The sequence below is a fragment of the Cryptomeria japonica genome, chromosome 3 (assembly GCF_030272615.1).
Source record: "Cryptomeria japonica chromosome 3, Sugi_1.0, whole genome shotgun sequence".
NCBI lineage: Eukaryota > Viridiplantae > Streptophyta > Pinopsida > Cupressales > Cupressaceae > Cryptomeria > Cryptomeria japonica.
The window spans coordinates 92,952,652-92,978,699 of NC_081407.1; the positions used below are offsets into that span (position 1 = coordinate 92,952,652).

At 36.6% G+C, this 26,048-nt stretch overlaps 1 protein-coding gene across 3 annotated transcripts in view; it reads right to left on the reverse strand.

The window, feature by feature from the left end:
* Positions 1–26,048, reverse strand: part of LOC131044074 (GDSL esterase/lipase WDL1) — a 46,393-nt gene that overhangs the window by 1,444 nt on the left and 18,901 nt on the right. The window contains exons 4-5 of one of the 3 annotated variants that reach the window (XM_057977344.2): positions 8,522–8,598; positions 2,357–2,515 (exon numbers count right to left, since the gene is read on the reverse strand). In XM_057977344.2, the coding sequence (XP_057833327.2) occupies positions 2,357–2,515; positions 8,522–8,598 (236 nt within the window). Of the gene's footprint in view, positions 1–2,356; positions 2,522–8,521; positions 8,599–26,048 lie in introns of all 3 variants that reach the window. The other 2 variants (XM_057977341.2, XM_057977345.2) reach the window with 2 other exon arrangements.

The following is a 26,048-nucleotide window of genomic DNA, read 5'->3' on the forward strand; positions in this document are numbered from 1 at the left end:
TGTATTTTTAATTTTTTATTTAAATTTTCTAATATAGGCCCCTTATTAATTCAAATTGTTATCAAAAATAAAAAAAATTAAAAGATAACATTAATTAAATTTTAAATTTATTAATTTAATTCATAATTTTGACAATGAAACTATATGGCAGTAGTGTAGCCTTTGGGCATTTTGACACAGAGATTAGAAAATCGCCAAACTCGGCGAGTCAATAGAAAAATAACACCCAACGCCTTTATTAAAGTATAAGTTTTTTTGGCCTCGCGGGGCGCTGCTCCTCGACCCCGCCCTGTAGCGCGCAAGGGGCGCTGCCCCTTGACCCCACCTTGGGGGCACTGCCCCCAAACCCCCGTTGAAAAATATGGGGGGAAACTGCATCGATCGAAGTAGGGAAAATTTAACCTCCAAGTCTATTGATATGCATATTGACAATGTGAATGAATTCAAATTCTGATTTGTGAATGCATAATTGCATATTGTGTATTGAGTATTAACAATGTTGTATGTTCAAAATTTACATTCTAAAATGTTTTCAACTTTTCATAGTATCATACACATGCTATATCCATGTTTTATTATTTTCATATGAATACAATGTATGTATGCATGCTTTATCCATGTTTTCATATGAACATTTAGAATTTTGAAATTTTCCTATATATTTTAAATTTTTCCTATATTTTATATAGCCGTCCCCTTTGCCGTCCCCCACCGTCCCCAAATTTGGCAAAAGAATTTGCCGTCCCGGAATTTGTACGTACATTAATACGTACATTAATTACCATATCAAAGCTTCATTTGTACGTACATTAATTATTTAAAAGTTACATTTCTTGTGATCTCTAGATTTTATCATAGAACAAAAATTTAAAATATCTAATCAAACCTTCTCTAAATACTATAACTCGAGCATCGGAAAAGACCACCTATTTAGGTTTAAGACTTCTTGTTTACATATCCTGATCTCTCTACATTTGTAATATTTTTGGCACCCTTGTCAACATAAGGCATAGAGAGTTTGTTGCAATTCCGAATCTCCACATTAAGAACCTAATTAATTTAAGTTCATTTGTGAAATTTGAATAAGGTTGAAAGTCAATTTAACCACAGACATAGTTTTCACCCCTAAGTAAAACTTTCACGAGAAAACATTCTGAAGGATGGAACAGTCTCCAAGTTGGATATTACTGAGCTACTGGATGCTATCAATAAGAACTTCTATCATGTCTGAGAACAGACTCCCTAGGAATCGCAACCGAATATAGAAGCAGATGGCCTGCATATGAAAGCTTGAGAGAAGTGGATGGCTTAATTTCATGTGCTTGGAACCTATTGGCTACTCTGCTTCTTGCAGGCAAGTTGTATAGACAGTGACAAAAGGTCCTCTGAAAAAGCACCTGCATAAATCTGGATATCAAGGAAGCAAGCAAGAAGTTAGAAATTCATGTAAGTAGCTGGCTGAGGGGGTCATTGATCTGGAGCTTGAAGAAATGTAGTGGGCTGACATGGAGAATGAACACATTATGACAGGAAGGACGCAATGTTCCTACCAGAACCACATCATTTACACCACTATTGGCAGTGGCACTAATAAGTATCTTGGACGTAAAACTGGAGGCCTAAGTGAAGCTCACCTTGATAATCTGGGAAATTATAAAAGATATTCTGGCTAACTGAAATGAATATGTATATGCATTGATGGATTCTATCCTGCAAGCTGTTTGTTTGGATTTAGGTACAGCACACGTGGCTCACAGTCAGTAAAATACTTCTAATCAAGTGGCACAGCTATCTAAAGGTGAGAACTTACAATTCTTCTTTTGATCAAGCTACTGTATGTTTTGGGTGGGTTCAATTATTTTGCAAATAAATCCCAAGAGAAATTTGGAGGGTGGGGAACTTTCTATAAGGGTGAATCTCTATGTAATCATGCAAGTGAAGAGGATATGAACTCTTTCAAGGGCTAGGTAAAGAACCGTATGGATGACAAGAATGCCCAAGTTAAAAAGTTGCTTGATATATATTATAGCCAACATCTGGATTTATGTGGTTATGGGATTTGAAGCTGCAACTCGGGTGGCAAAGATAACTAGATCTAGGGATTAATTAAACTTCTCCTTTATGTAGATTCGAGGAAACTAATATAGCTATAACAATTTATTAAAAGACATGACACATTCTACAAAACAATAACAAAACAAGAACAGGAATAACACTACGCCTACTGGATACCGTAAAATTTCTGGTAGTCACTTATATTTGAAGCAAATAGTCTGATGATACAAAGCAATATGCAATCACCTTTTGTGGCTCAGGACAATCACATACAAATGGTGAGTTTCAGTCACATACTAACCTCAGACACTCTGTCTCCCAATTTTTTGATCTTTGTATCAATTCCCACAAGTTGATTATGCCACAATCAAGCTTCTTTGCTACTTCTACACAAACTTCAGAATACATTCCAGCATGCTCATTTGTACGATCAAGATACTCACCAGCAAGCCTACCCCACCTGCTTCTGCACCAAGGAGGTATTATCGTTTGTAATATGGCAAAAGAATCTCAAATAGCTACCATTTTAACAAAAATCTTATAATTCTCACATAGAGAATTCAAACTTGCGTCCCATTTGTATCCTATAGCTATAATAAGGATGTAAATGAAAGATTATGATCTACAATATTGGTTGACCCACACAAATTACTGAAAGGAACAATGTCAATAAAATAATATCAAGCAGAAAAGCAGACATTTTAACAGGAACAAAAAAGCTACTATCATTTATTAGTGACTTCTTAATATGCACATACACAGCTTCCTAAACCAGATACACATTTTGCACTGATCAAAGATATTTTGCAACTTGAAAATAAATTGTAATATTCTGACATACATGCAGCAGAACTTAATTATGGATTTTCCAATGTGTGCTACTTTAAAAAACAGCTCAAATATATGGAATCAAAAGCCAAGAAAGATCATTAGTAACTGTTGTTCTGAGGAACGTCCACTTTCATATATTGACCAATGTACTGAACCTCTTCCCAGAACATGATAACAATAAGACGTTGGGGACAAAGTGATAGCTTTTTCTTGATATCCAAGCATTCAAGATCTGCAATTGATAGAAGGTCAAAGATGCTCTACTAAATTTAAAATCTAAAACAGATTTCAGGCTAGAGGTGGACAGATCTGTTACCTTAGAAATCACTGCACAGTCTTGTTGGTGTCTGTTTTATCATCTACCAAACATTAGAATAAGATACCCAAAGGTATTCTATCCTCTCCTAAAAAATCACTACTGATTAAAAGGTCTATATGTGCGAACAAGCGACTTTAGTGAAATAGCTACTTGGGTAGTGTATGCTAAAAATCTCAAGGGGGACTTACATTACAAATGTCTTTTAAGTTTCTGGACTTAGATAAATTTATAAATTTCAGGCTCTCTCTTCTTTTTTTTGGATTTTTCGGGATTTAGACTTTCAAAAAGGGGAAAAGGGATAGGGTTAAGAAAGTTGATCTAAACCTACGAATTCTGGAGACGGTATTAACTAGGTGTTCTCAGAAAACCACACTTTGCTTCGCCACACTGAGGACAACTACACAAAGCGGGTGCAATCTTCAACGGGTTGTGCTTATGATCGAAATGTTGGCATACACAAGTGATAGGCTCAAACTATATTTGCACAGTGAAATGGAAATCATCCACTCACCAAAAGTATGAGCAGAGATACACCGTTAATTAATACTTATCAAGTCCTTCATTCAATTCTAACAACTTTGAAAGCAAATCTAAATTAACTTCTAATTAATGTGTTGAGGAAATTAAAACCATGCTAATCTCTCAAATAGCAGAGATTACAAAGCTTTAAGAGAAAGTGCACATGCAATGTATTATTTGAAAAATGACCTTCACGCAACAATATATCAAAAACCTCACCCTCTCCAAATGAGAGGAGATAGCCTTATATAGTTTTTCAGAAAATAATGAACGGCCGAGATCAAACAGTGATCAAGGGCCCAAATTGAAAGATAAAACCCTAATTAGGGTTTCCCAAAACTAACTACCCCTCAACCAATAAAAAAATTACACTTGGGGACACTTGTCCTTCTTGCTAAATATGAACCAACAATGAAAATAGAAGGTTGTTGCATTGTGAAGTGTGCCCTTCAAGAAACTTCTGGATAAGTCAGGTTCATTGAACGTGGACATGCTGACTTGGAACAATCTGATTGGCTAGAAAATGACGAGGCGCCACCTCAACGTGTTGGATGTCTTCTCTGAATTCTCCAATTTGTGTCTAAGTATGGAAATTTGTTCCTTCTTGTCACCATTTGATTCTAACTGGAAGTTTGTCTTTTAAATTTCTTTAGGAGATGAAATCCTTCAAGAAGTTGGAAATTTATTTTAACTTTTCCATATCTTCACCAAGTCTGAGAACTTTTCTTTCTTGATGCCTTGAGGTTCTTTCAAGTGCCTTGAATTCGGAGAAGAATTCCTCTAGGCCTTCGTCACAATAGCTCTTCCCATACTTAGCCAAATTTTGGCCATCTTTATGCTTAGACGAAACTTGCTCGTGGTCCTGTCTTCAACTCTGAATTTGGCCTAAAACTCTTTGTATTTTCTGTGACGATCCCGCCTTCAACTGCCAATTTATGTTGCGCGGGAGGAGGGTAAAAAGCTCTGGATAACTCCTCACAAATATGAATTGATGTGATCGCGTTCAACCATCATCCAAAACCTGCAAAACCCATAGAAATTAAATTAGAATCCTCATTTTGAGCGTAAACTTTGAAGGTTTGATGGCAAAGTGTGCTCTGATTCTCCACTTCTTCAACACTTTTAGCTTTCAACAAGCTGCGAACACTCCGATTTGAAGGTTCAGGAGTGAAATTTGACTTTGATTACTCCTATCACCTTCAAATTTTCAGAAAATGTGGATTTTCTCTTCAAAACAGTCAAGAATCTCCTTCAATCTGCATGTGAACTTGTTGAAAATGATTGAAAATCTCAAACTTATACTTGGAATCACCCTTAAAATCTTCTTTCAACTTGCAAAACTCTTAAAACTTCTCTCAAAATGCTCATCTGTAAAAATGAGAGAGTGAATGAAATATTTGTATGAGGGTTCGATTTTATAATTAGAAACTCAGAAAATCTCTTCAAAACTTGTTTCTAATCCTTCCCTAGTCTTTTGAACCTGCAAAGAATGTTTCTAATTTGGTCTTTAGTTTGCAAATCAAACTCAATCTTCTATATTCTTCTTTCAAAACTTTCCAAATCTGCACTCAGTTCAAACTTGGATGATAGATTCTGTTGTCATCATCTTCTTGTCTTCCATTTTAGCAAGTATCTTACTTGGGCGGACTTATTTCAAGTTGGGGAACTAAACAAGGCGCCACACTCCAGCATAGGGCGGACTTTGGAAGATTGGTGGAACAAAACAAGGTACCATACTTCATATTCATTCATACTTAACCAAAATCTGATCATTTCATCTTGAACTTGAACTCTTCTTCAGCTTAACACCTCATCTTACCATGATATGATCATTTTCAAGGCATACTTTGGAGTTTGTTTGATCTTTTATCAGTGGGGCGGACTTCAACCAACTCATGATACCACACTTGTTCATCTTTTGGGGCGGAGTTTATAGAGTTTGTGGCACCACACAATCATCTGCATTAATACTTCTAAGGGTGGACTTTATGAAGTTCATGGAACAACTCTTTCAAACATAGGACGGAATTTTTGAAACTTGTGGAACAGCACTTGGAACCAAACTATTCACCTTGGGTGGAGTTTCTTGAGCACATGGAACGAGTCTTAGCACTTCATCAAGTAGGGCGGAGATTTTCAAACCTTTGGAACCTTTCCTCTTCGGCAGGGCGGACTTTGCTGAAGTTAAGCACTATAGACCTACAAGTTAGGCGGACTTTCTTGATGTCATGCACCATATGTTTTACTTCTTGAGCAGACTTGATCTGATTCTTGGCACCACTTCATACACTTTGCCATATCTCCTCATCCTCAAGGTAAACTTCTCAATACCTCCAAGGCGGACTTTGTGAAGACCATGACCATGCTTTCCTTCCATGAGGGCGAACATTGAGAAGCTCCTGTCACAACATTAAACACCAATAGCCAAACTTAGAAATATTTGGAAAACCTTTAAAATTTAATAACTTCTTCAATTATAACCAGATTAACATGGTATTTGAAATCCATACTCAAGTAACCCATCCAAAGCGTCAAAGCCACTAAAATATAGGAACTTAGCTTTTTAGATCAAAACTTGAAAATTTTCAATCGCGATCGATGCAAGTCAGTGGTATTAGTGTAAACCTTAGGTCCCCACTCTGGAAAAGCAAAAAGCAGACATCCCTAAAAAATAGGGAAAAATTTCTAAAAATAGCCATCCCAGGGATCGAGTTAAAAATGTCAAAAACAAAACTTCCTAAAAAATAGGATAAAGCAAACTTTCCAAAAATAGAAAGTTGTCTGAATTCGTTCAAATCAATTGCATTCTTCGTCCTTTGGCCTTTCTAGGCACTTTGACGGTGTCTAGACTCTGTTATCACTTGGTTTGCAAAAAAAGACTTTCAATCCTTAAGACTCAAACCATTCAAAACTGACAAACTTGGCAATACTAAAGCGGAAGGCCACGAGACACTAACAAAATCCCTAGAAAGCAGGAAAAAGGGAGGGTCCCCATTTGCAATGGGGCGATGTGTGAAAAAGGTCACAACAAGTCTCCACAAAGCTGGCAATTTTTTTGTTGACATTTAAAAACCAATATGAAAAGTTGTGTTTATCTCTTTTAAATTCTTGCATATGGACAATTTTTACATATCAAATGCATAGAGTCACCTGGACATAATGTTGGACAACACAGGTTAAGAAAGAACACAAAAACTACTCTCTTTATACCCATGCAATGATGCTGCATATAAGAGGTCAAGGAAGCTGAGCTTACACAGTTTGAAATGGCCAATGTACTACTGATTATCAAACCAATGTAGAAAAAAACAATAATCATTTTTGAGAAACTGTGACTTATTGGGACCCAAGCCTATCACCAATCTGATCTGAATCAGATTACTGAACTTTTGTCTTGGGCACAATTCATGAGGCAGCAAAGATCGTGCATTAACTCGTGAATTAGTTGCAAATTTTGAAAGTAAGCATTTTTTAATTTCCCAAATTTTCCAAATTAAATCCCTATGGATTCAAAGCTCTTATCTTTTGGTTTCCAGAGTCAATCCTGAGAAAGATTACCGATACTGTGTAAAACTACATTTTCTGAAAACAAGAGAAGATCTGTTCATGAACACTATGACCAAACAATTTTATATTGGCCAATCTGAAGAAGACCCAAACAATATAAAATGGATTGCATTTATGCTATTATCATTTTTGTTTTATATTTAAAAAAAAAAATTCTATCATACTGGGAAGGCAATTTTAAACAAGAGTCACTAAATTCTGCTAAAATGTCAGAATTTAATTCAATATAACACAAATTGTGAAGTACATGTACTACTTTGTAAACCTCTCAAATTTGTCTATCTCTTATGGCTTATTGCTATTTGTCCTCTAAAGGCATATTTAAAACCTAAGTCACAAGGTTCGAATTCGACAGCCATGAAATTCGGATGAAATTCGACAAGGGAAAAATTCGAAAAAAAATTCGGATGAAATTCGACAAGGGAAAAATTCGAAAAAAAATTCGGATAAAATTCGCCTTCTATAATTTTGTTTATTTTTAAATATATGTATACTTCTAATAAATTATCAGAATAGCGACCCTTGTTGGAGAAAATCTGAGAGCGACCCAGCAGTTGCAGACACCCATGACCCAATAAATACAAAGCATATACAAAGAATACCCATGACCAGCTGAGTTGTGTTTAGAGGCGGATAGCAGTGCTTTATAGAGGAAATTCGATTAAATTCAAACCTCATCCATAAAAATCACCGTATCCTGTGACTTAGTTTAAAACCAACTTCCAGCAATACAAAGCTAAATGAAAACAATTTATGCATAGAATAAGATGGCATTATTACCAAATTAGAGAGTGTTATCAGTGGCTATTCTAGCACACAGAGGAAGAAATGCCAAAATACTAAAATTGTCTGGAGTGCAACAATGCAGAACACACTGGGAACCAAACAAGTACTGTTAAAATTTCATCTTTAGCCTCGAACATCATGAAATTAAAGAGAACGTCATCAGAATACATGTACATGAAAGTTAATGCATAGAAAAATCTAAATTCAGTATAAGCAACAAGCTTTATTAATTTGAGTTCTATTTTAAGATAAATGCTGTAAATTTGCTTCACAATCACTAGTAGCTGCCAGTTAAAACACCAGAGATAGTGGGGATAAAGAAGAGACTCAACTAGCATATTATGAAGATTGAATATCATTACAAATTAAAAGTATATGGTAGCTTCAAAATGAGGAGGAAAAAAGAAAAGCATGTGAAAAGATAAAGCTTCCTGAACCTCCCACCTGGCATAAGCTCGTCGTACATCTTCATATATGGGTGGGGGCGTTATTACAACCACTCGTGTTGTACTGGATAACCCCTGAATACAAAATCTTCCATTTTAGTAGACATAGGCATACACATGAGAAACAAAAGTTTTCAACATAAGTTACATAACTAGTGAAACATATAAAGTATGAATATAATAAGAAATTATACACACTTGTAAATTTGTTACAGAAAATTATTCAAATGAATGAGCAGAAAAGATGTTTGACACTAATTACTTGGTTATTGATAGCATCGTGCCTTTCCAACCCTAAGAACAAATTCAACAAATCTGAACTATGAAGTTTCCACTCAGTAGCTGCTTTAACAGTAATTTCTCCTCTAGCCTGAATGAAAAGAAGAAATAGGATATAGGCTTCCTTCTAAGCTAACTTCCTTGTTCTGTGATTTATCTTCTGCCTTCTGACTGACAGATTTTCATGTAACTCTAGACAAAAAACTATACAAAAGGAGTGTGCTAAAGCAGCAGCGACGGGGTTTTCAAAACTTGCTATTCTTTTGAATCAGATTCTATGAGCTTTTAGAAAAGCCTTGTAGACTTAGTCTTGTTAGACTTCTTACATCTTTCTTTTGCTCACTTTCACGCAAGAGAGGTGCTATAAGTTATTTACATGCTTCATGTCTAAACTTATATTGCATATGATTATCAGATTTTACAAACATTGCTTAGCATATTAAATGCTATAAGTTATCGGGTTATTAGCCGATACATACTTGCTATCGGGTGCATAACTATTGGCACCGATCCACATCTGTTATCGGGCTTAATCATCGGGCATATTTGTTATCGGGCTTAATACATACACCGCTTCATTTGGAATTAACAGTGGTTAACAACTGCACCGGTTGGATTACATACATCGTGCATTTTGAATCATCGGTGTTTACATGAACCGATTCATTATCTTGATCAATCATTATATTATATTACAATATGCTATCAAGGTTTTGAACCGATAAACAGCCTTGTGTTAATGGTATAATTACAAAGGCACCGATCAATGGGTGCATTGATCGGTCATGCCTAAAAGGCATGACCGGTCAATACACCAATTGACCGGTTGCCTAAATGATATATATACCAATTGAATTCATTTGGAGATGACATAGAAAACATAAAATGATCTCTCTCTTTCAGACCTGCAGATAAAATCAGAATTATTAGACATCAACATAATTCCTCATATACATTTATAGCATACATAGTTCATAACTTGTTCTTTAATTGAAATTGAAATAACTTTACATGGTATCAGAGCCAAGGTAATCAAACCTAAGGCTATTCAATTCTGATAAAATCCAAGGACTAAGTTACAAACTACATCACATTTCCATAATGGCCAACGCTATCAGATTCGAAGATAGACTCGGAGGTAGCGAAGATTTTTCAGCTTGGAAGTTTAGAATCAAAATGATTTTAAGAGAAAACAAAGTTGATTCATATGTCCAAATTGAAAGTGCACAACCAGAAGATGAAACCGAGAAATCCACATGGATTGAGGGAAATGATAAGGCTATTAAAATAATAGTGGATGGGGTAAGAAATAATATAATGCCCATCATTAGAAAGCAGGAGACGGCTTATAAAATGTTCAAGGCACTTGAAAAGACATTTGAGATATCAAATGCAAGTCGTACTCTAGCACTAAAACGAGAAATAAATCATATCACCATGAACAAAGGGGAGACAATCAATGCCTACTTCATGCGGATATCAGTTCTAAAAGATGAACTTGCAACTTTGGACTACGAGATCCAAGGCAAAGAACTAACACTCATTGCTTTAGATGGGTTGCCTAGTGGATGGAGCACATTCGTCCAAGGCATCAGTGCAAGGTCCAAATATCCTAAGTTTGAAAGACTAAGAGATGACTGTCTACAAGAAGAATCCCGATTGAACAAAGTAGGAATAAAACAGAAGAATATAGATGAAGACTTGCAAGTCCTAAATACAAACATCAATAAAAGGTACAAAAAGAAGCAATTCAAGAAAAGAAAAGCCAAACAAGGCAAGAACACTTCTAAGAAAGACCTATCACATGTTCAATGTTATAGTTGTGACAAATTCGGACACTATGTTGCAAACTGTCCGAAGAAAGGGAAGCAAGCCACATTTGCAAAAGTGAAGAAATCTAGAAAAGAAAATGACTCCGAGAACTATGTCCTCTACTCAGCACTTACAAGCCATACTTCAAACAAATCTAACTCATGGGTGATCGGCAGTGGTTCATCCAGACACATCACCGGCTTTAGAGAAATACTAGACTCCATGATAGAGAAAGATGATGAGGAAGTAACCATCGGAGACGATTCTTCACATCCAGTCAGAGGAATTGGAACCTGCACCATCAAACTGAAGTCAGGCATGTCACTACGACTTGAAAAAGTACTGTATGTTCCAGGCATCAAAAAAAATCTAATCTCCATATCAGCACTAGAAGATCAAGGATACAGAGTGACCTTCATGGAAAACAAGGTGTTGGCTTGGCCAAAGAGATCCTCCATCAAAGACGCTAAGGTCATTGGTCGAAGACAAGGCTATTTGTATGAGCTATGTACAGAGCCCAATCTAGCATTGATCCATGAAGCAACTAATGCAAATGAAGTATGGCACAGGAGATTAGGTCATCTGAATTATAGAGCTTTGTCAACCATGGGAAACCTTGTCACAGGTCTACCTAAGTTGAAGCAATATCATTCAGAGGCTTGCAAAGGGTGTGCCTTAGGTAAAAATACCAAAAATGCATTTCAGAATAGTACTAGGAAAACTAGCAAAGTTTTGGAGTTAATTCATTCTGATGTATGTGGACCTATGTCCGTACCCTCGCTAGGGGGATTTTTGTACTATGTAATTTTTGTTGATGACTACTCTAGGAAGACGTGGATCTACTTTCTGAAATGTAAAGAATCAGAAGAGATCCTAAGTAGGTTCAAAGAGTTTAAAACATTAACAGAAAATCTCTCTGAAAACAAAATTAAAACCTTAAGAACTGACAATGGGGGGGAATACACATCAGAACTATTTAAAGACTTTTGTAAAAATTCTGGGATTAAGAGGGAGTTATCAATACCTTATAATCCACAACAAAATGGAGTAGCTGAAAGGAAAAATAGGACCATAGTAGAAGCTACCAAAGCCATGATACTAGATCAAAATCTAAACTTGAACCTTTGGGCAGAAGCAACCAACACTGCTGTGTACATACAAAATAGATGTCCTCATTCACACCTTGAAGATAAAACTCCTGAGGAAGTCTTTACCAAAACAAAACCAGATATCAGCCATCTTAGGATATTTGGGTGTCCGGTCTATATTCATGTACCTAAAGAGAAAAGACTAAAACTAAAACGCTCTGGAAAAAGGGGAATACTTGTAGGATACAGTGAAACTTCTAAAGCCTACAGAATCCATGTACAAGGACAGAGAAATATTGAACTCAGTAGGGATGTAATCTTCGAAGAAGATTTAGCCTTCAAAAGGGCTCAAAATACAATAGAACCTGAAATTCATAATCCTACTTCTAACCTAGAAGAAGAACCTACTCCTGAGCTTCAGAGGGAGTATCTTGAGGAAACTATAAGTGAAACACAAAACCCACCTATAGATAATCACAAGAAAAGACCACTATGGGCCACCAAAACTATAGCAGAAGCTCAGAAGTTCGCTGCTCCTTCAGGAACCTTCAGGGAAAGCAAGAGGCCTAATAAATTCATCAACTATGTTGCACTTATGAATGATCTCTCTAAAGCTGAACCTAACAATGTTTCAGATGCACTCAAACATAAAGTATGGATAGATGCCATGACTGAAGAATATCAGTCCATTATGAAGAATGATGTTTGGGAGATCGTTCCTAGGCCAACCAAGAAGTCTATCGTGTCTTCTAAATGGTTGTTTAAAATCAAGCATGTTGCAGATGGCAGTATTGAAAAACACAAGGCCAGATTTGTAGCTAGAGGGTTCTCACAGAAGGAAGGAATAGATTACGAAGAAACTTTTGCACCTGTTGCCAGGTACACATCAGTAAGAGCTGTCCTAGCCATTGCAGCAGCAAAGGGGTGAAGGTACATCAAATGGATGTTAAGACAGCATTCCTAAATGGCGAGATCATGGAAGAAGTCTACTTAGAGCAACCTGAAGGGTTTGAAATTCATGATGCAAAGTCTCATGTGTGTAGACTCAAGAAAGCTCTTTATGGGCTCAAACAGGCTCCCAGAGTTTGTATGAAAGAATTGACACCTACCTCTCAAAGCTGGGTTTCTCTAAGAATGATGCAGATCCTAATCTCTACCTCAAAAGAAATAAAGGTGATATGTAAGGCCAGATTTGTAGCTAGAGGTTCTCACAGAAGGAAGGAATAGATTACGAAGAAACTTTTGCACCTGTTGACAGGTACACATCAATAAGAGCTGTCCTAGCCATTGCAGCAGCAAAGGGGTGGAAGGTACATCAGATGGATGTTAAGACAGCATTCCTAAATGGCGAGATCATGGAAGAAGTCTACTTAGAGCAACCTGAAGGGTTTGAAATTCATGATGCAAAGTCTCATGTGTGTAGACTCAAGAAAGCTCTTTATGGGCTCAAACAGGTTCCCAGAGTTTGGTATGAAAGAATTGACACCTACCTCTCAAAGCTGGGTTTCTCTAAGAATGATGCAGATCCTAATCTCTACCTCAAAAGAAATAAAGGTGATATGTTAATATTAATTTTATATGTTGATGACTTATTAATTACAGGAGATAATCACCTAATAGATCAATGCAAGAAAGATCTATCCACAAAATTTGATATGAAAGACTTGGGGCTTCTTCATTACTTCCTAGGATTGGAAGTATGGCAGAATTCTGATAATATTGTACTGAACCAAGGGAAGTACACCTTGGACATATTGACAAGATTTAGAATGCTAAACTGCAGACCCATGACCTCTCCTATGGAAACCAACTTCCATAAACTTAAAGAAGCAGCAGCAGAATCAAGACCTACTGACCCCACTCAATACAGGCAGATGATTGGGTCCCTGATGTATCTAGTAAATACACGGCCAGATATCTGCTATGCTGTTAATGCCTTAAGTCAGTTCATGTGTGAACCTAAGGAGATACACCTGGTTGCAGTAAAGCATATAATGAGATATCTACAAGGTACCCTAAAGCTTGGTCTTAAATATGAAAAGGTTGACATAGATCTACATGGATTTACAGATTCAGATTGGGCTGGCAGTGTGACTGACAGAAAGAGCACTTCAGGGTGTTGCTTCAGTTTAGGGTCAGCCATGATATCCTGGATCAGCAGAAAACAATCTTCAGTAGCTCAGGGTTCCACAGAGGCTGAATATATTGCAGCTTCAATGGCTGCCCGAGAAGCAGTATGGCTAAGGAAATTGCTCGTGGGATTATTTGGAGAACCTATGAAACCTCCAGTTATTCAGTGTGATAATCAAAGTTGTATAAAACTTTCTGTAAATCTAGTATTTCATGACAGGTCCAAACATATTGAGATTCCATATCACTATGTACGAGATATGGTTGACAGGAATGTGATAAAGTTAGAATATGTGTGTACAGGAGATCAGACTACAGATATTCTGACCAAACCACTTTCCAAAGTGAAGGTTGATCACTTCAGAAAGGGTTTAGGTATGATAGAAAGGTAATCTGCTTTGTAATCTATACTTACATATATTTAAGATGTTTAATGTGTAAACTTCTTTGTCATGTCTAGACTATCTCTTGGCTTCTTGCCACCTGTGTTCATATCTAAGAGGTGACGATCTCTCAGATACTGAACACTTGTATGTAGACATCATAAAGTGGCGATCTTATGATAGTCAAACCAGTAATCATGTTGGATCACTGGTAAGTCATGGATGTGCCATGACCATGTTGTGATACAACATTTGCACAAATGTTATTGCATTATCACAATTTGGATATAATGAGAAATTAAACACTTCTCATATGGTTATCCTTGTATTGCGTGTTAGGCAATACTGATATCACGTGTAGGTGATATCTCAACCATTGATCATGATTGGATCTCTGGTAAGTCATGGATTTGCCATGACTATGTTGTGATAAACATTTACAAATGTTATTGCACTTATCACAACTTGGATATGATGAGAAACTAACCTTTCTCATAGACTTATCCTTAAGTATTGCATGTTAGGCAATACTAACATCACGTGTTAGATGATATCTTGATGAATCTTACAAATCACATGTTTTGGTGATTTCTCACATGATCAGGTGATGATTCTCTTACTTTATATCACATACTCAGGTGATGTTCTTCTATTTTGTATCATATGTCTTGATGGTACTTCTCATGTATAAATGATTTTTGTTGATTGACATTATCTTAGTTATGAAAAGGAAATGTGATGCAGGTTGCCTTATCTATCTTCCAAAGCTAAGAGGGAGTGTTAATGCATGGTAGCTTATGCAAGATAAGATATTTCTAACCTTCCTTGTTCTGTTATTTACATGCTTCATGTCTAAACTTATATTGCATATGATTATCGGATTTTACAAACATTGCTTAGCATATTAAATGCTATAAGTTATCGGGTTATTAGCCGATACATACTTGCTATCGGGTGCATAACTATTGGCACCGATCCACATCTGTTATCGGGCTTAATCATCGGGCATATTTGTTATCGCGCTTAATACATACACCGCTTCATTTGGAATTAACAGTGGTTAACAACTGCACCGGTTGGATTACATACATCGTGCATTTTGAATCATCGGTGTTTACATGAACCGATTCATTATCTTGATCAATCATTATATTATATTACAATATGCTATCAAGGTTTTGAACCGATAAACAGCCTTGTGTTAATGGTATAATTACAAAGGCACCGATCAATGGGTGCATTGATCGGTCATGCCTAAAAGGCATGACCGGTCAATACACCAATTGACCGGTTGCCTAAATGATATATATACCAATTGAATTCATTTGGAGATGACATAGAAAACATAAAATGATCTCTCTCTTTCAGACCTGCAGATAAAATCAGAATTATTAGACATCAACATAATTCCTCATATACATTTATAGCATACATAGTTCATAACTTGTTCTTTAATTGAAATTGAAATAACTTTACAATTGATAGCATCGTGCCTTTCCAACCCTAAGAACAAATTCAACAAATCTGAACTATGAAGTTTCCACTCAGTAGCTGCTTTAACAGTAATTTCTCCTCTAGCCTGAATGAAAAGAAGAAATAGGATATAGGCTTCCTTCTAAGCTAACTTCCTTGTTCTGTGATTTATCTTCTGCCTTCTGACTGACAGATTTTCATGTAACTCTAGACAAAAAACTATACAAAAGGAGTGTGCTAAAGCAGCAGCGACGGGGTTTTCAAAACTTGCTATTCTTTTGAATCAGATTCTATGAGCTTTTAGAAAAGCCTTGTAGACTTAGTCTTGTTAGACTTCTTACATCTTTCTTTTGCTCACTTTCACGCAAGAGAGGTGCTAGTCCTGCCACTTTGGGCAACATAGATGCAAACAGTTATGAGATTGTCATTTAGTGCACTCAGATTCATTGGCAGGTAAAACAAAACCCTAGACCCATAATTGATGCACAGAACATCCAAATCTCATTGAATCCAATCTAAATAGTGTGTATCTATTGCAACATAAACATCAGCATTAACAAGTTAAAGAAACCTACCTAAACCTTAGTTAAAATGACACATTTTTTGGGTTGTAGTGTATCCAAATTCTCATTGGAAAAAGGAAGTCAAATCATCTTAAGAACCTACTGTTATACCCCCTAGAAACCTCAAAAATTCTCTTCCATGACCCTAACCCCAATGTAATTTGGACTAGGGGAGGAATTCTAGATTTTTGTTACATGATCATGCATGTGTGCGTGCAAGTTATGAACTTGATGCTAATATTATCGAATGCAATTATTATGTTATTTGTAATTTAAAGCACTTATTTTGTTTAGATTAACTCGGACTAATAACATGTTGATGGACTTGTGTGAGGTTTGTCATTGGTTACAAGTACCAGAGTGCAATATGAAGTGGATTTTGTGGTTCCATAAGTAAGAGACATGTAGTTAGTGCTATCCTTGTGTCAAATATTTGGTTAACCCTAGTTAAAACTTAGATCTTTACAATCCAATTGAATTGAACTTGCGATATTTAATAAATTCCTTAGGAGGACAAGCGATTCTAGTGGGAATTGTTTTGAGCTACCATTTAACCCTAGGACCCTAGTCATTCATTTAGTCGTCATTATTTATTCGTTTCCGACCAAGCCTATAAGGCACAGATAACAAAATAACTGTAGGCATGGAGTAATAATAATGATGTTTAATTGGATAAATAAAATCATTTGAATATTTAAATATATTACAATTAAGTTTATCCAAGATTAAAAAAATATTAATAAATAAGAGTCATGAAGGGGTGCGCCAAATTTTTAAAAAAATAGAAGATATATTAAATCACCGATGCCTAAGTGTTAGGAAATGAAAACTCATCATTAAAAAAAATAAAACAGGGGAAATAAGGAGAAATAAAGGCATTTTCACAGGAAGAAAATGCAAGCATGAACAGGGGCACCTGTTGAGACATGGACCAGCTAGGACTCGAACCTAGGACCTTCCATACGCTGCTGGAGTGCTCTACCACTAAGCTACTGGCCCCTCTTGGACCAATCCATCGTCGGTCCGGGTGTGGCTTATTTCCAACACCAACACCCCCCCTTAAGCCACACCTCTCGTGTGCTTGGGGCTCTTAGCCTAGACCTGGCTCTGATACGATGTTGAGACATGGACCAGCTAGGACTCGAACCTAGGACCTTCCATACGCTGTTGGAGTGCTCTACCACTGAGCTACTGGCCCCTCTTGGACCAGTCCATCGTCAGTCCGGGTGTGGCTTATTTCCAACACCTGCAGCACCAATGTGGAAGAAACATTTTCAATTAATGGAGGCTGCCTACTCTTCCCATGGCTGGAGACAACCTGCATTTAAGAGGAATAGCAAGGGCATGGAAAGAGAGGTTGGCCATTTCTTAAAAGCTAAGGTACCGGTTCACGTACGGGAGCGGGTTCGAGGACGCAAACCCAGTTCATGGGTTCAGGAAAAAAAAAATTGCCTTTTGGGTTCATGGGTTGGGTTCATTTGTACACACACACACACACACATATACTCACAAACACAATATATGCAAAAATTTAAAGAAATATACAAAATTACAAATCTAAATACATTTAATAGTATGCTACTTCATCATTGATCAATGCCAAATGCCAATTCAATTGATAGTTCAGAATTTAAAAGTCACTTTAAGTGACTTAACCCAGCCAGCAAACCTGGGTTTGCTTGGGTCCGGACAAGGTTCACCCCTGGGATGAACCCTGTCCAAACCAGTCACGAACCCAACGCGAACCAGGACCCAGACCCGGTCCATGTTAGGGGCTCTAGATAGGCGAACCTGGTAACTTAGCCTAAAAGGCTTGGTAACCTGCAGATTTAACCCCAAAAATAGTGCGCCAAGGGGATTAAAAACCCTATGACCCCTTCATTGTCAGCATTATTGGTATTTTTATGCTTGGAAGGAAAAAAATGTGAGGGATTGGAACGAAAGTGGAGAGCAAGGACAAAAGTGGCAGCTTCAGACATTGGAAAACCTTGAACTCCATTAATCCAGTTTCCACTTTTTTTAGTTGAATTTCTGGTTTCTATTATAGTCCAATGGATAAAATTTTAGATATCAGTAATTAAAGATCTCATTGTGAATGCAAGGTGATGTGAGCTTGTAAATTTAACTTATAAAAATCTTAAATTGCCCCTTTCCTGCTGTTTATGCAATACCATAGTTATAATAACTCTAGTCTGAGTATTTCCATATGTAAAACTAATCTAAAACCCGTTCATTTTGGCAGTTTATTCTCCCTGCTCATTCATGCCTTTGAATTCGTCATCAACAATAGATTGGGTTGGGTTCTATATTTTCAATAATGACTGATTGATTTAGAAGAAAGCCATTATAAATTTTAATACTTAATAATTTTTCTCTCCAGTCATGAATTTGGGTATGTGTATTAAACAAACCAGCTAGCAAGTACATAATAACATATTGGTTTGTGTGGATGTTTAGAAGTGCTAACTTGGAGTTGGATTATATTATAAAATTCAGGCATACAACTGATTTTGTAGAGCTGCAACTTATCACCATAAACTTTAATATCAAACCCTTCTAATAGACTGGCTGAAATAAAAAAGTTCAACCAACTTAGCCCTTTCAAACTCATTTCACAATGTATCACCCTCTAGATGTCATGGGTGGGAAGATTGCATATTTAACTGCATAGAATGGAATCTACTTATTTAACCATTTTAAGATATCTCTAAATCTGATACCAATAAGAGAGCCAAGCTGCTTAGATATTTGGGTAGCCTTAAATGCTATTTTATTCCTATGATGATAATCAAAAGTTATGCTTCTTTCCACAACGAACATTCTCTTGAATTCATCCCTAATTTTGCATTTTGTTAGGTTCTTGAATCATTTGAATACCTGACTGAAATTAAGTATATGAAGTCAAAGCATAATGAAATTAGATATGTTAATTTAAAAGTTCAATCAAGACAACCTTGTATAGCTGGGCAATATATATAACAGTAGCAAAATTTAACTCTCAATGCATTCTGTCCTGCCTATACTGCTAGATTCTTAGTGAAGAATATAGTACACGAACTTCATTAGTTAATGTAATGGAATGGGGAGTTTTGCCATGTTAACTTTAAGAATTTTACCAATGGAAACCTGAATAATTATCAAGAAGAAGAACATTTACGATAGCAAGGAAATCATGAGTTGAAGTTCTCTAAGAGGGAACTGGAATTCAAGATTATGCGATCAGCCGTAATTAGCTAAAATGATATATTCGGTCATGAAATGGTTAATTTATTGTATGTATGAAATTGCTATGAGATTACTACCTTATAAGGTTGGAAGAGGGAATGGTTTGTCAACAAAATCTGAAAATGGAGAATTTAGTTAATATCCTTCAACCAAGGGTCATTGGGGCAAGCATGTCCTTTCTTTAAACACAATTTTGGGGCCCATTCATTGTTAAGGTTCAGTGATCAGATTTAGGTGAATCTAATTTCAAAATTCTTGAATTATATTGATCACAGTAAATGGATCAGTCCTTTATGCTTTTGACAACTGATAAATTTAATAGACTGTCAAGAATCAAATGAATGTATTTCTGGATATGATGATATCATACCCCTGCTGTAAATTTGTTGAATATAATTGATGATGAACTGAAACTCAAACTGATACCGAACTGTGCTGAAGGAATGTATTTTTTCTTGTATGTATCGAATGCCTTACAAATGCCATTGTAAGGCATATGTATATCGAGATCAAAGTTTGCATTCATGAGGAACACATCCCTTCAAAATCATGTCCCTTTATGATTCAATATACACCGATTTGTTATCATAATCCAATACACATCGATTGGTTAATCAAATCGTAATTGCAATCTGTCATTTGTTAGTTATTATTATTTACGATTTGTAGTTCAATTTCCCTCAATTGATATGCAGTGAACAAAGGACAGATATCGAAATGCTTACGAGGTGACTCAGAGATTTATAGTTGATCGTTTTGCAATGACAACTAGATCTGAAACGTATATTACTGATATATAGTTTTTACTAAAAAATTTCCTACAGAAGCTATATATATTTAACACTCCCTCTTAGCTAGGAAGGAAATTCTTTTATCCTTCAATCAGTAATCGTTCCATTTATTGTGGAAGAGAAAGATATCACCTCACCGTGATATCAGTGGTTATAGCATATCCACGGATATCACGTCACATGATATCCACCATAATCACCTAATGTAATATCCACCAATATGGCTTGTCCATAGATATCACGTCTCATGATATCCACCATTATGGTATCGAAGGATATTACTTCATGGCATGTCCATAGATATTAAGTCACATAATATCCACCATGAAAGTATCAACCATCATGACATATCCACGGATATCACGTCTCATGATATCCATCATGATGGTATGGTCAATCAATATTGCAAGATTGTCACCTTACAATAATGATCAAAAATACAAGTATTCATCATTGTGAGATCGTCACCTCACAACAATGATTACAGGGGTTCAACAAGCACTAAACCAATGAAATCATGGAGACACACAAATGACACTAATCATGAACCATATCAGATTAATAAGATTGTAAGAGTTTACACATTAAACATCTTAGAAAATACATTAGTACTATTAAAACAAATCAATGTTGCTAAGACTCAATCTCAGCTAGGGCTCCATTTTCTACCATACCAAGCTTACCTCGAAAGTATGCAAACTTTACTCTAGAAAGAGGCTTGGTGAGGATATCTGTCGTTTGTTCATTTGTACTAACATATTTCAACTGAATAACATTCCTCTCCACCAGGTCTCTTACATAATGATAGGGAATCTCCACATGCTTTGTTCTGTCATGAAACACTAGATTAACAGAAAGCTTCATGCAACTCTGATTGTCACAATGGATGATAGTAGGTTCTAAGAGGCTTGGTGAGGATGTTTGCCGTTTGTTCATTTGTACTAACATATTTCAACTGAATAACATTCCTCTCCACCATGTCTCTATCATAATGATAGGTAATCTCCACATGCTTTGTTCTGTCATGAAACACTGGATTGACAGAAAGCTTCATGCAACTCTGATTGTCACAATGGATGATAGTAGGTTCTAAGGATTGTCCAAACAATCCTACAAGAAGCTTTCTAAGCCACACAGCTTCTCAAACTCCCATGGATGCTGCAATATACTCTGCTTCTGTGGAGCTAAGAGCTACTGATGATCGTTTCCTACTGAACTAGGAAATCATACCTGAACCCAAACTAAAACAACACCCTGATGTGCTCTTCCGATTAATGACACTTCCTGCCCAATCAAAATCAGTATACCCATGAAGGTTCAGGTCCACATCATCATATTTTAAACCATATCCAATTGTGCCACGCGGGTATCTCAGAATATGCTTTGCTGCAACTAGATGTATTTGTCTTGGTTCACTCATGAACTGACTAAGTGCACTCACTGCATAACAAATATCTGGTCTAGAGTTAACCAAGTACATCAAGGACCCAATTATTTGCTTGTATAGAGTGGGATTTGCCAAGTCTGAATTAGATGCATCTTCTTTTAACTTATGCAGGTTTGTTTCCATTGGTGTAACCATAGACTTACAATTCAACATTCCAAACCTTTTTAGAATGTCAATAGTATACTTTCCTTGACTTAGAATAATTCCATCAAATTTCTGCCATACTTCTAAACCAAGGAAATAGTGTAGAAGACCTAGATCTTTCATATCAAATTCAGATGCCAACTCTTTCTTACACTTGATAATAAGATGATCTTCTCCTATAATTAGTAAGTCATCAACATAAAGAATTAGAATCAATATTTCTCCATTAATTAGCTTGAAGTATAGGTTAGGATCTACATCATTTTTGGAGAAACCCAAGCCCAAAAGATAGTGATCAATCATCTCATACCATGCACGAGGAGCCTGTTTAAGACCATACAGTGCTTTCTTCAGTTTACACATGTGATTCCTTTCCATGTATTACAAAACCTTCAAGTTGCTCAAGGTATACTTCTTCCTCAATCACACCATTAAGGAAAGCAGTCTTTACATCCATTTGATGGATCTTCCACCCCTTTGATGCAGCAATGGCAATCACAGTTCTGATAAGTATATCTGGCAACAGGAGCAAAGGTTTCTTCATAGTCAATTCCCTCCTTTTGAGAAAATCCTCTAGCTACAAATCTGGCTTTATATTTTTCAATACTACCATCACCAACATGCTTAATTTTGGAGAGTCATTTAGAGGAAACAATCGATTTGCCTTCTAGTCTAGGCACAATGTCCCAAACATCATTCTTCAAAATAGATTGGTATTCTTCTATCATGGCATCTTTCCAAACTTGAAGACTAGAAGCTTCTTCAACACTAGTGGGTTCTGACTCAATGATTTCACTCATCAATGCAACATAGCTAGAGAATCTGTGAGGTCTTTTACTTTCCCTGAAGGTTCCTTTTGGTGCTGCAAAACCTCCAGCTTCTTGCAACATTTTTCTTGCCCAAAGAGGTCTTTTACAATTTACAACAATGTCTCTAGGCCCATCAGTAGGATCCAAGGGTTCATTTTGATTAGCATCCTCCACAAGTTCATGAGTCTCCCTCTGAATCTCAGGAGTATGGTCTTCTTCCATACATTGAGGAGGCTCTTGATCTTCAATGTCCATCTCATGGATATCCTTGGATTTTCTAAATGCAACATCTTCTCGAAAGATTACATCCCTACTTAACTCAGTCATTTTTGTCCTAGAACATAGATCCCATAGGCTTTGGATGTCTCACTGTAGCCCACAAAAATTCCCTTCTTGCCTGAAGGTTCTAGTTTTGACCTTTTATCTTTGGGTATATGAAAGTATACTGGGCAACCAAAGATCCTTAAGTGGCTTATGTCAGGTTTTACCCTTGTAAATGCTTCTTCGAGTGTCTTGTTTCTCAAAATGTTGTGTGGACATCTATTTTGAATATAAACAGCAATTTTAGAAGCTTCAGCCCAAAAAGAAGTATTAAGATTTTGGTCATGTATCATGGCTTTGGCTGATTCTACAATGGTCTTGTTGTTCCTTTCAGCCACACCATTTTGTTGAGGATTATAAGGAACACTAAACTCCCTCTTAATCCCAGCATCACTACAAAAGTTTCTAAAGTTATTAAAGGTATATTCTCCTCCATTATCTGATCTTAAGGTTTTGATTCTTTTCCCTAACATGTTTTCTACTAGGGCTTTGAATTCCTTAAATCTTACTAGTACTTCCTCAGATTCTTTACTTTTCAAAAAATATATACAAGCTTTCCTAGAATAGTCATCAATGAAAATAACATAGTACAAGAATCAACCTAAGGAAGCTACTGACATAGGACCACATAAGTTTAAATGAATAAGTTCTAAAACACATTTAGATCTACTTTCACTGTTATGAAAAGTACCTTTAGTGTTCTTCCCCAAGGCACATCCTTTACAGGTTCCTTCACGTTCTTGGTTAAGCTTGGTAAGTCCTGTCACCATCCTTTCCATCGAAGATAGAGCACGAAAATGAAGATGCCCCAATCTTCTATGCCAAATCTCACATGTATTTGAAGTAGAATGAATTAGAGATTGAGGAGAAAAAGAAAGTTGATAGAGAGATCCATGGCGAACTCCTATGATTTGAGCCTTCTTGATATTTGTAGCCTTCCCATCCATAAAAGCAATTCATTAGCCTTTGTCTTCCAATGCTGAAATAGAGACCAAGTTTCGTTTAATCCCTGGTACGAATAGTACATCAGTCAATTGTATGGAGATGCCAGAATTTAGTTGTAGAGTAGCAGTCCCAACTCCTTTCACTGAATGGCTAGAGTCATCTCCAATAGTAACTTTCTCATTTAAAGTTTTCTCCACCAAGTTATCTAGATGTTCTCTAAATCCCGTGATGTGACGAGTGTTAGGGTTTCAAGCAGATCCGAAGCAAATATGAACTAACAATTATATGCAAATTTAAATACAAAAGATAAAGAAATAAAATAGGACACAGATAACACAAAGATTTGACGTGGTTCACCCAGAATGGGTTACGTCCACCATACACAACCGTCCAATCTTTCTTATTATCCAGCCAAAATAGTACATCAACCTTTTTAATGCCTTAAGCATCCCAGCCGCTTATAACATGCGTTTTTAAGGTAAAAACAAAGTCGGCCTTTTTAGGGTTTTATTACAATGTCGGTTTTCATCAACCAAAAAAAAAAAAAATACTCAACAAGGATACATGCTGAGTGTACAATACTTTGCTGATCAGTTGCCACATTTCAACAATCTCCCACTTGGAGACTAATCAGGCTCCACACCGAACAATCTCCCACTTGGAGACTGATACTACACGACACCACTGTACATGCAACATCCGCTGGATAAAACACCAGGACTCGACTGGTATAAATTTCACAATTATCAATCAAGAAGACCAACACAAACTGATGAAGAAAGCAGCTTCTCCTGTGGAACTGCCTTCGTGAACATATCGACAAGATTCTGACTTGTGTGAATCTTCTCAAGCCGTAACTGACCCTCCTCCAAAACAGTCCGGATGAAGTGGTACCTGAGCTGAATGTGCTTTGTCCTTGAATGAAAAGCAAAGTCTTTCGCAAGATGAATGACACTCTGGCTATCAGTATACAATGGGCGATCCTCCTGTGTCTGACCCAATTCCTCCAAAAAACATTGTAGCCAAATCATCTCCTTGCTAGCTTTTGTAGCAACAACATACTCAGCTTCAGTGGTTGAAAGTGCAACAACCTTTTGCAGCCTAGAAATCCAACTGACTGCAGTTCCCCCTATAGTAAAAACATACTCTATAGTACTCATCCGTGAATCAATATCACCTGGCAGATTAGAGTCAACAAATCCACTCAGAGCAGCATTAGATCCTTTGAAACATAATGCCTTCATAGTGGTTCCTTTCAAATACCGAAGGATCCATTTTACAGCATTCCAATGTTCCATACCTGGATTACTCATAAACTTGCTCACAACTCCCACTGCATGTGCAATATCTGGCTTTGTGCATACCATTGCATACATCAGACTACCAACAGCTGATGAATACGAGATGTTAGACATTTTATTAACCTCTTCCTGTGCCTTTGGGCACATCTCCTTAGTCAATTTGAAATGACTAGCCAAAGGTGTACTAACTGCATTTGCATCCTGCATGTTAAATCTTTTCAACACCTTTATATACTCACTTTGGGACAAATTCAAGGTTCTATTTTTCCTATCCCATGTAATCCTCATACCGAGAATTTGTTTAGCTGCACCCAAATCCTTCATAGCAAATGACCTGGCTAATTTCTATTTAAGATCATTTATATGTTGCATGTTAGACCCAACAACAAGCATATCATCAACATAAAGCAACAGGATAATATAACAACCATTATCCAATCTCTTAAAATATACACAATGATCAGAATGACATCTATGATAACCGTGTTCAGCCATGAAACTATCAAATTTTAAATACTATTGTCAGGGTGCTTGCTTTAGGCCATACAAACTTTTCTTCAACCTGCACACCAAGTTCTCCTTACCTTTGACCTCATATCCCTGTGGTTGCAGCATGTAAATTTCCTCCTCCAAATCTCCATGGAGAAAAGCTATTTTGACATCTAATTGTTCAAGATATAAATCATCTGCAACCACAAGACTAAGTACAGTTCTAATTGAAGTCATTTTTACAACTGGAGAAAATATTTCATCATAATCTATACCCTTTTTCTGTGCAAAACCTTTTACCACAAGTCTGGCCTTATATCTTTTC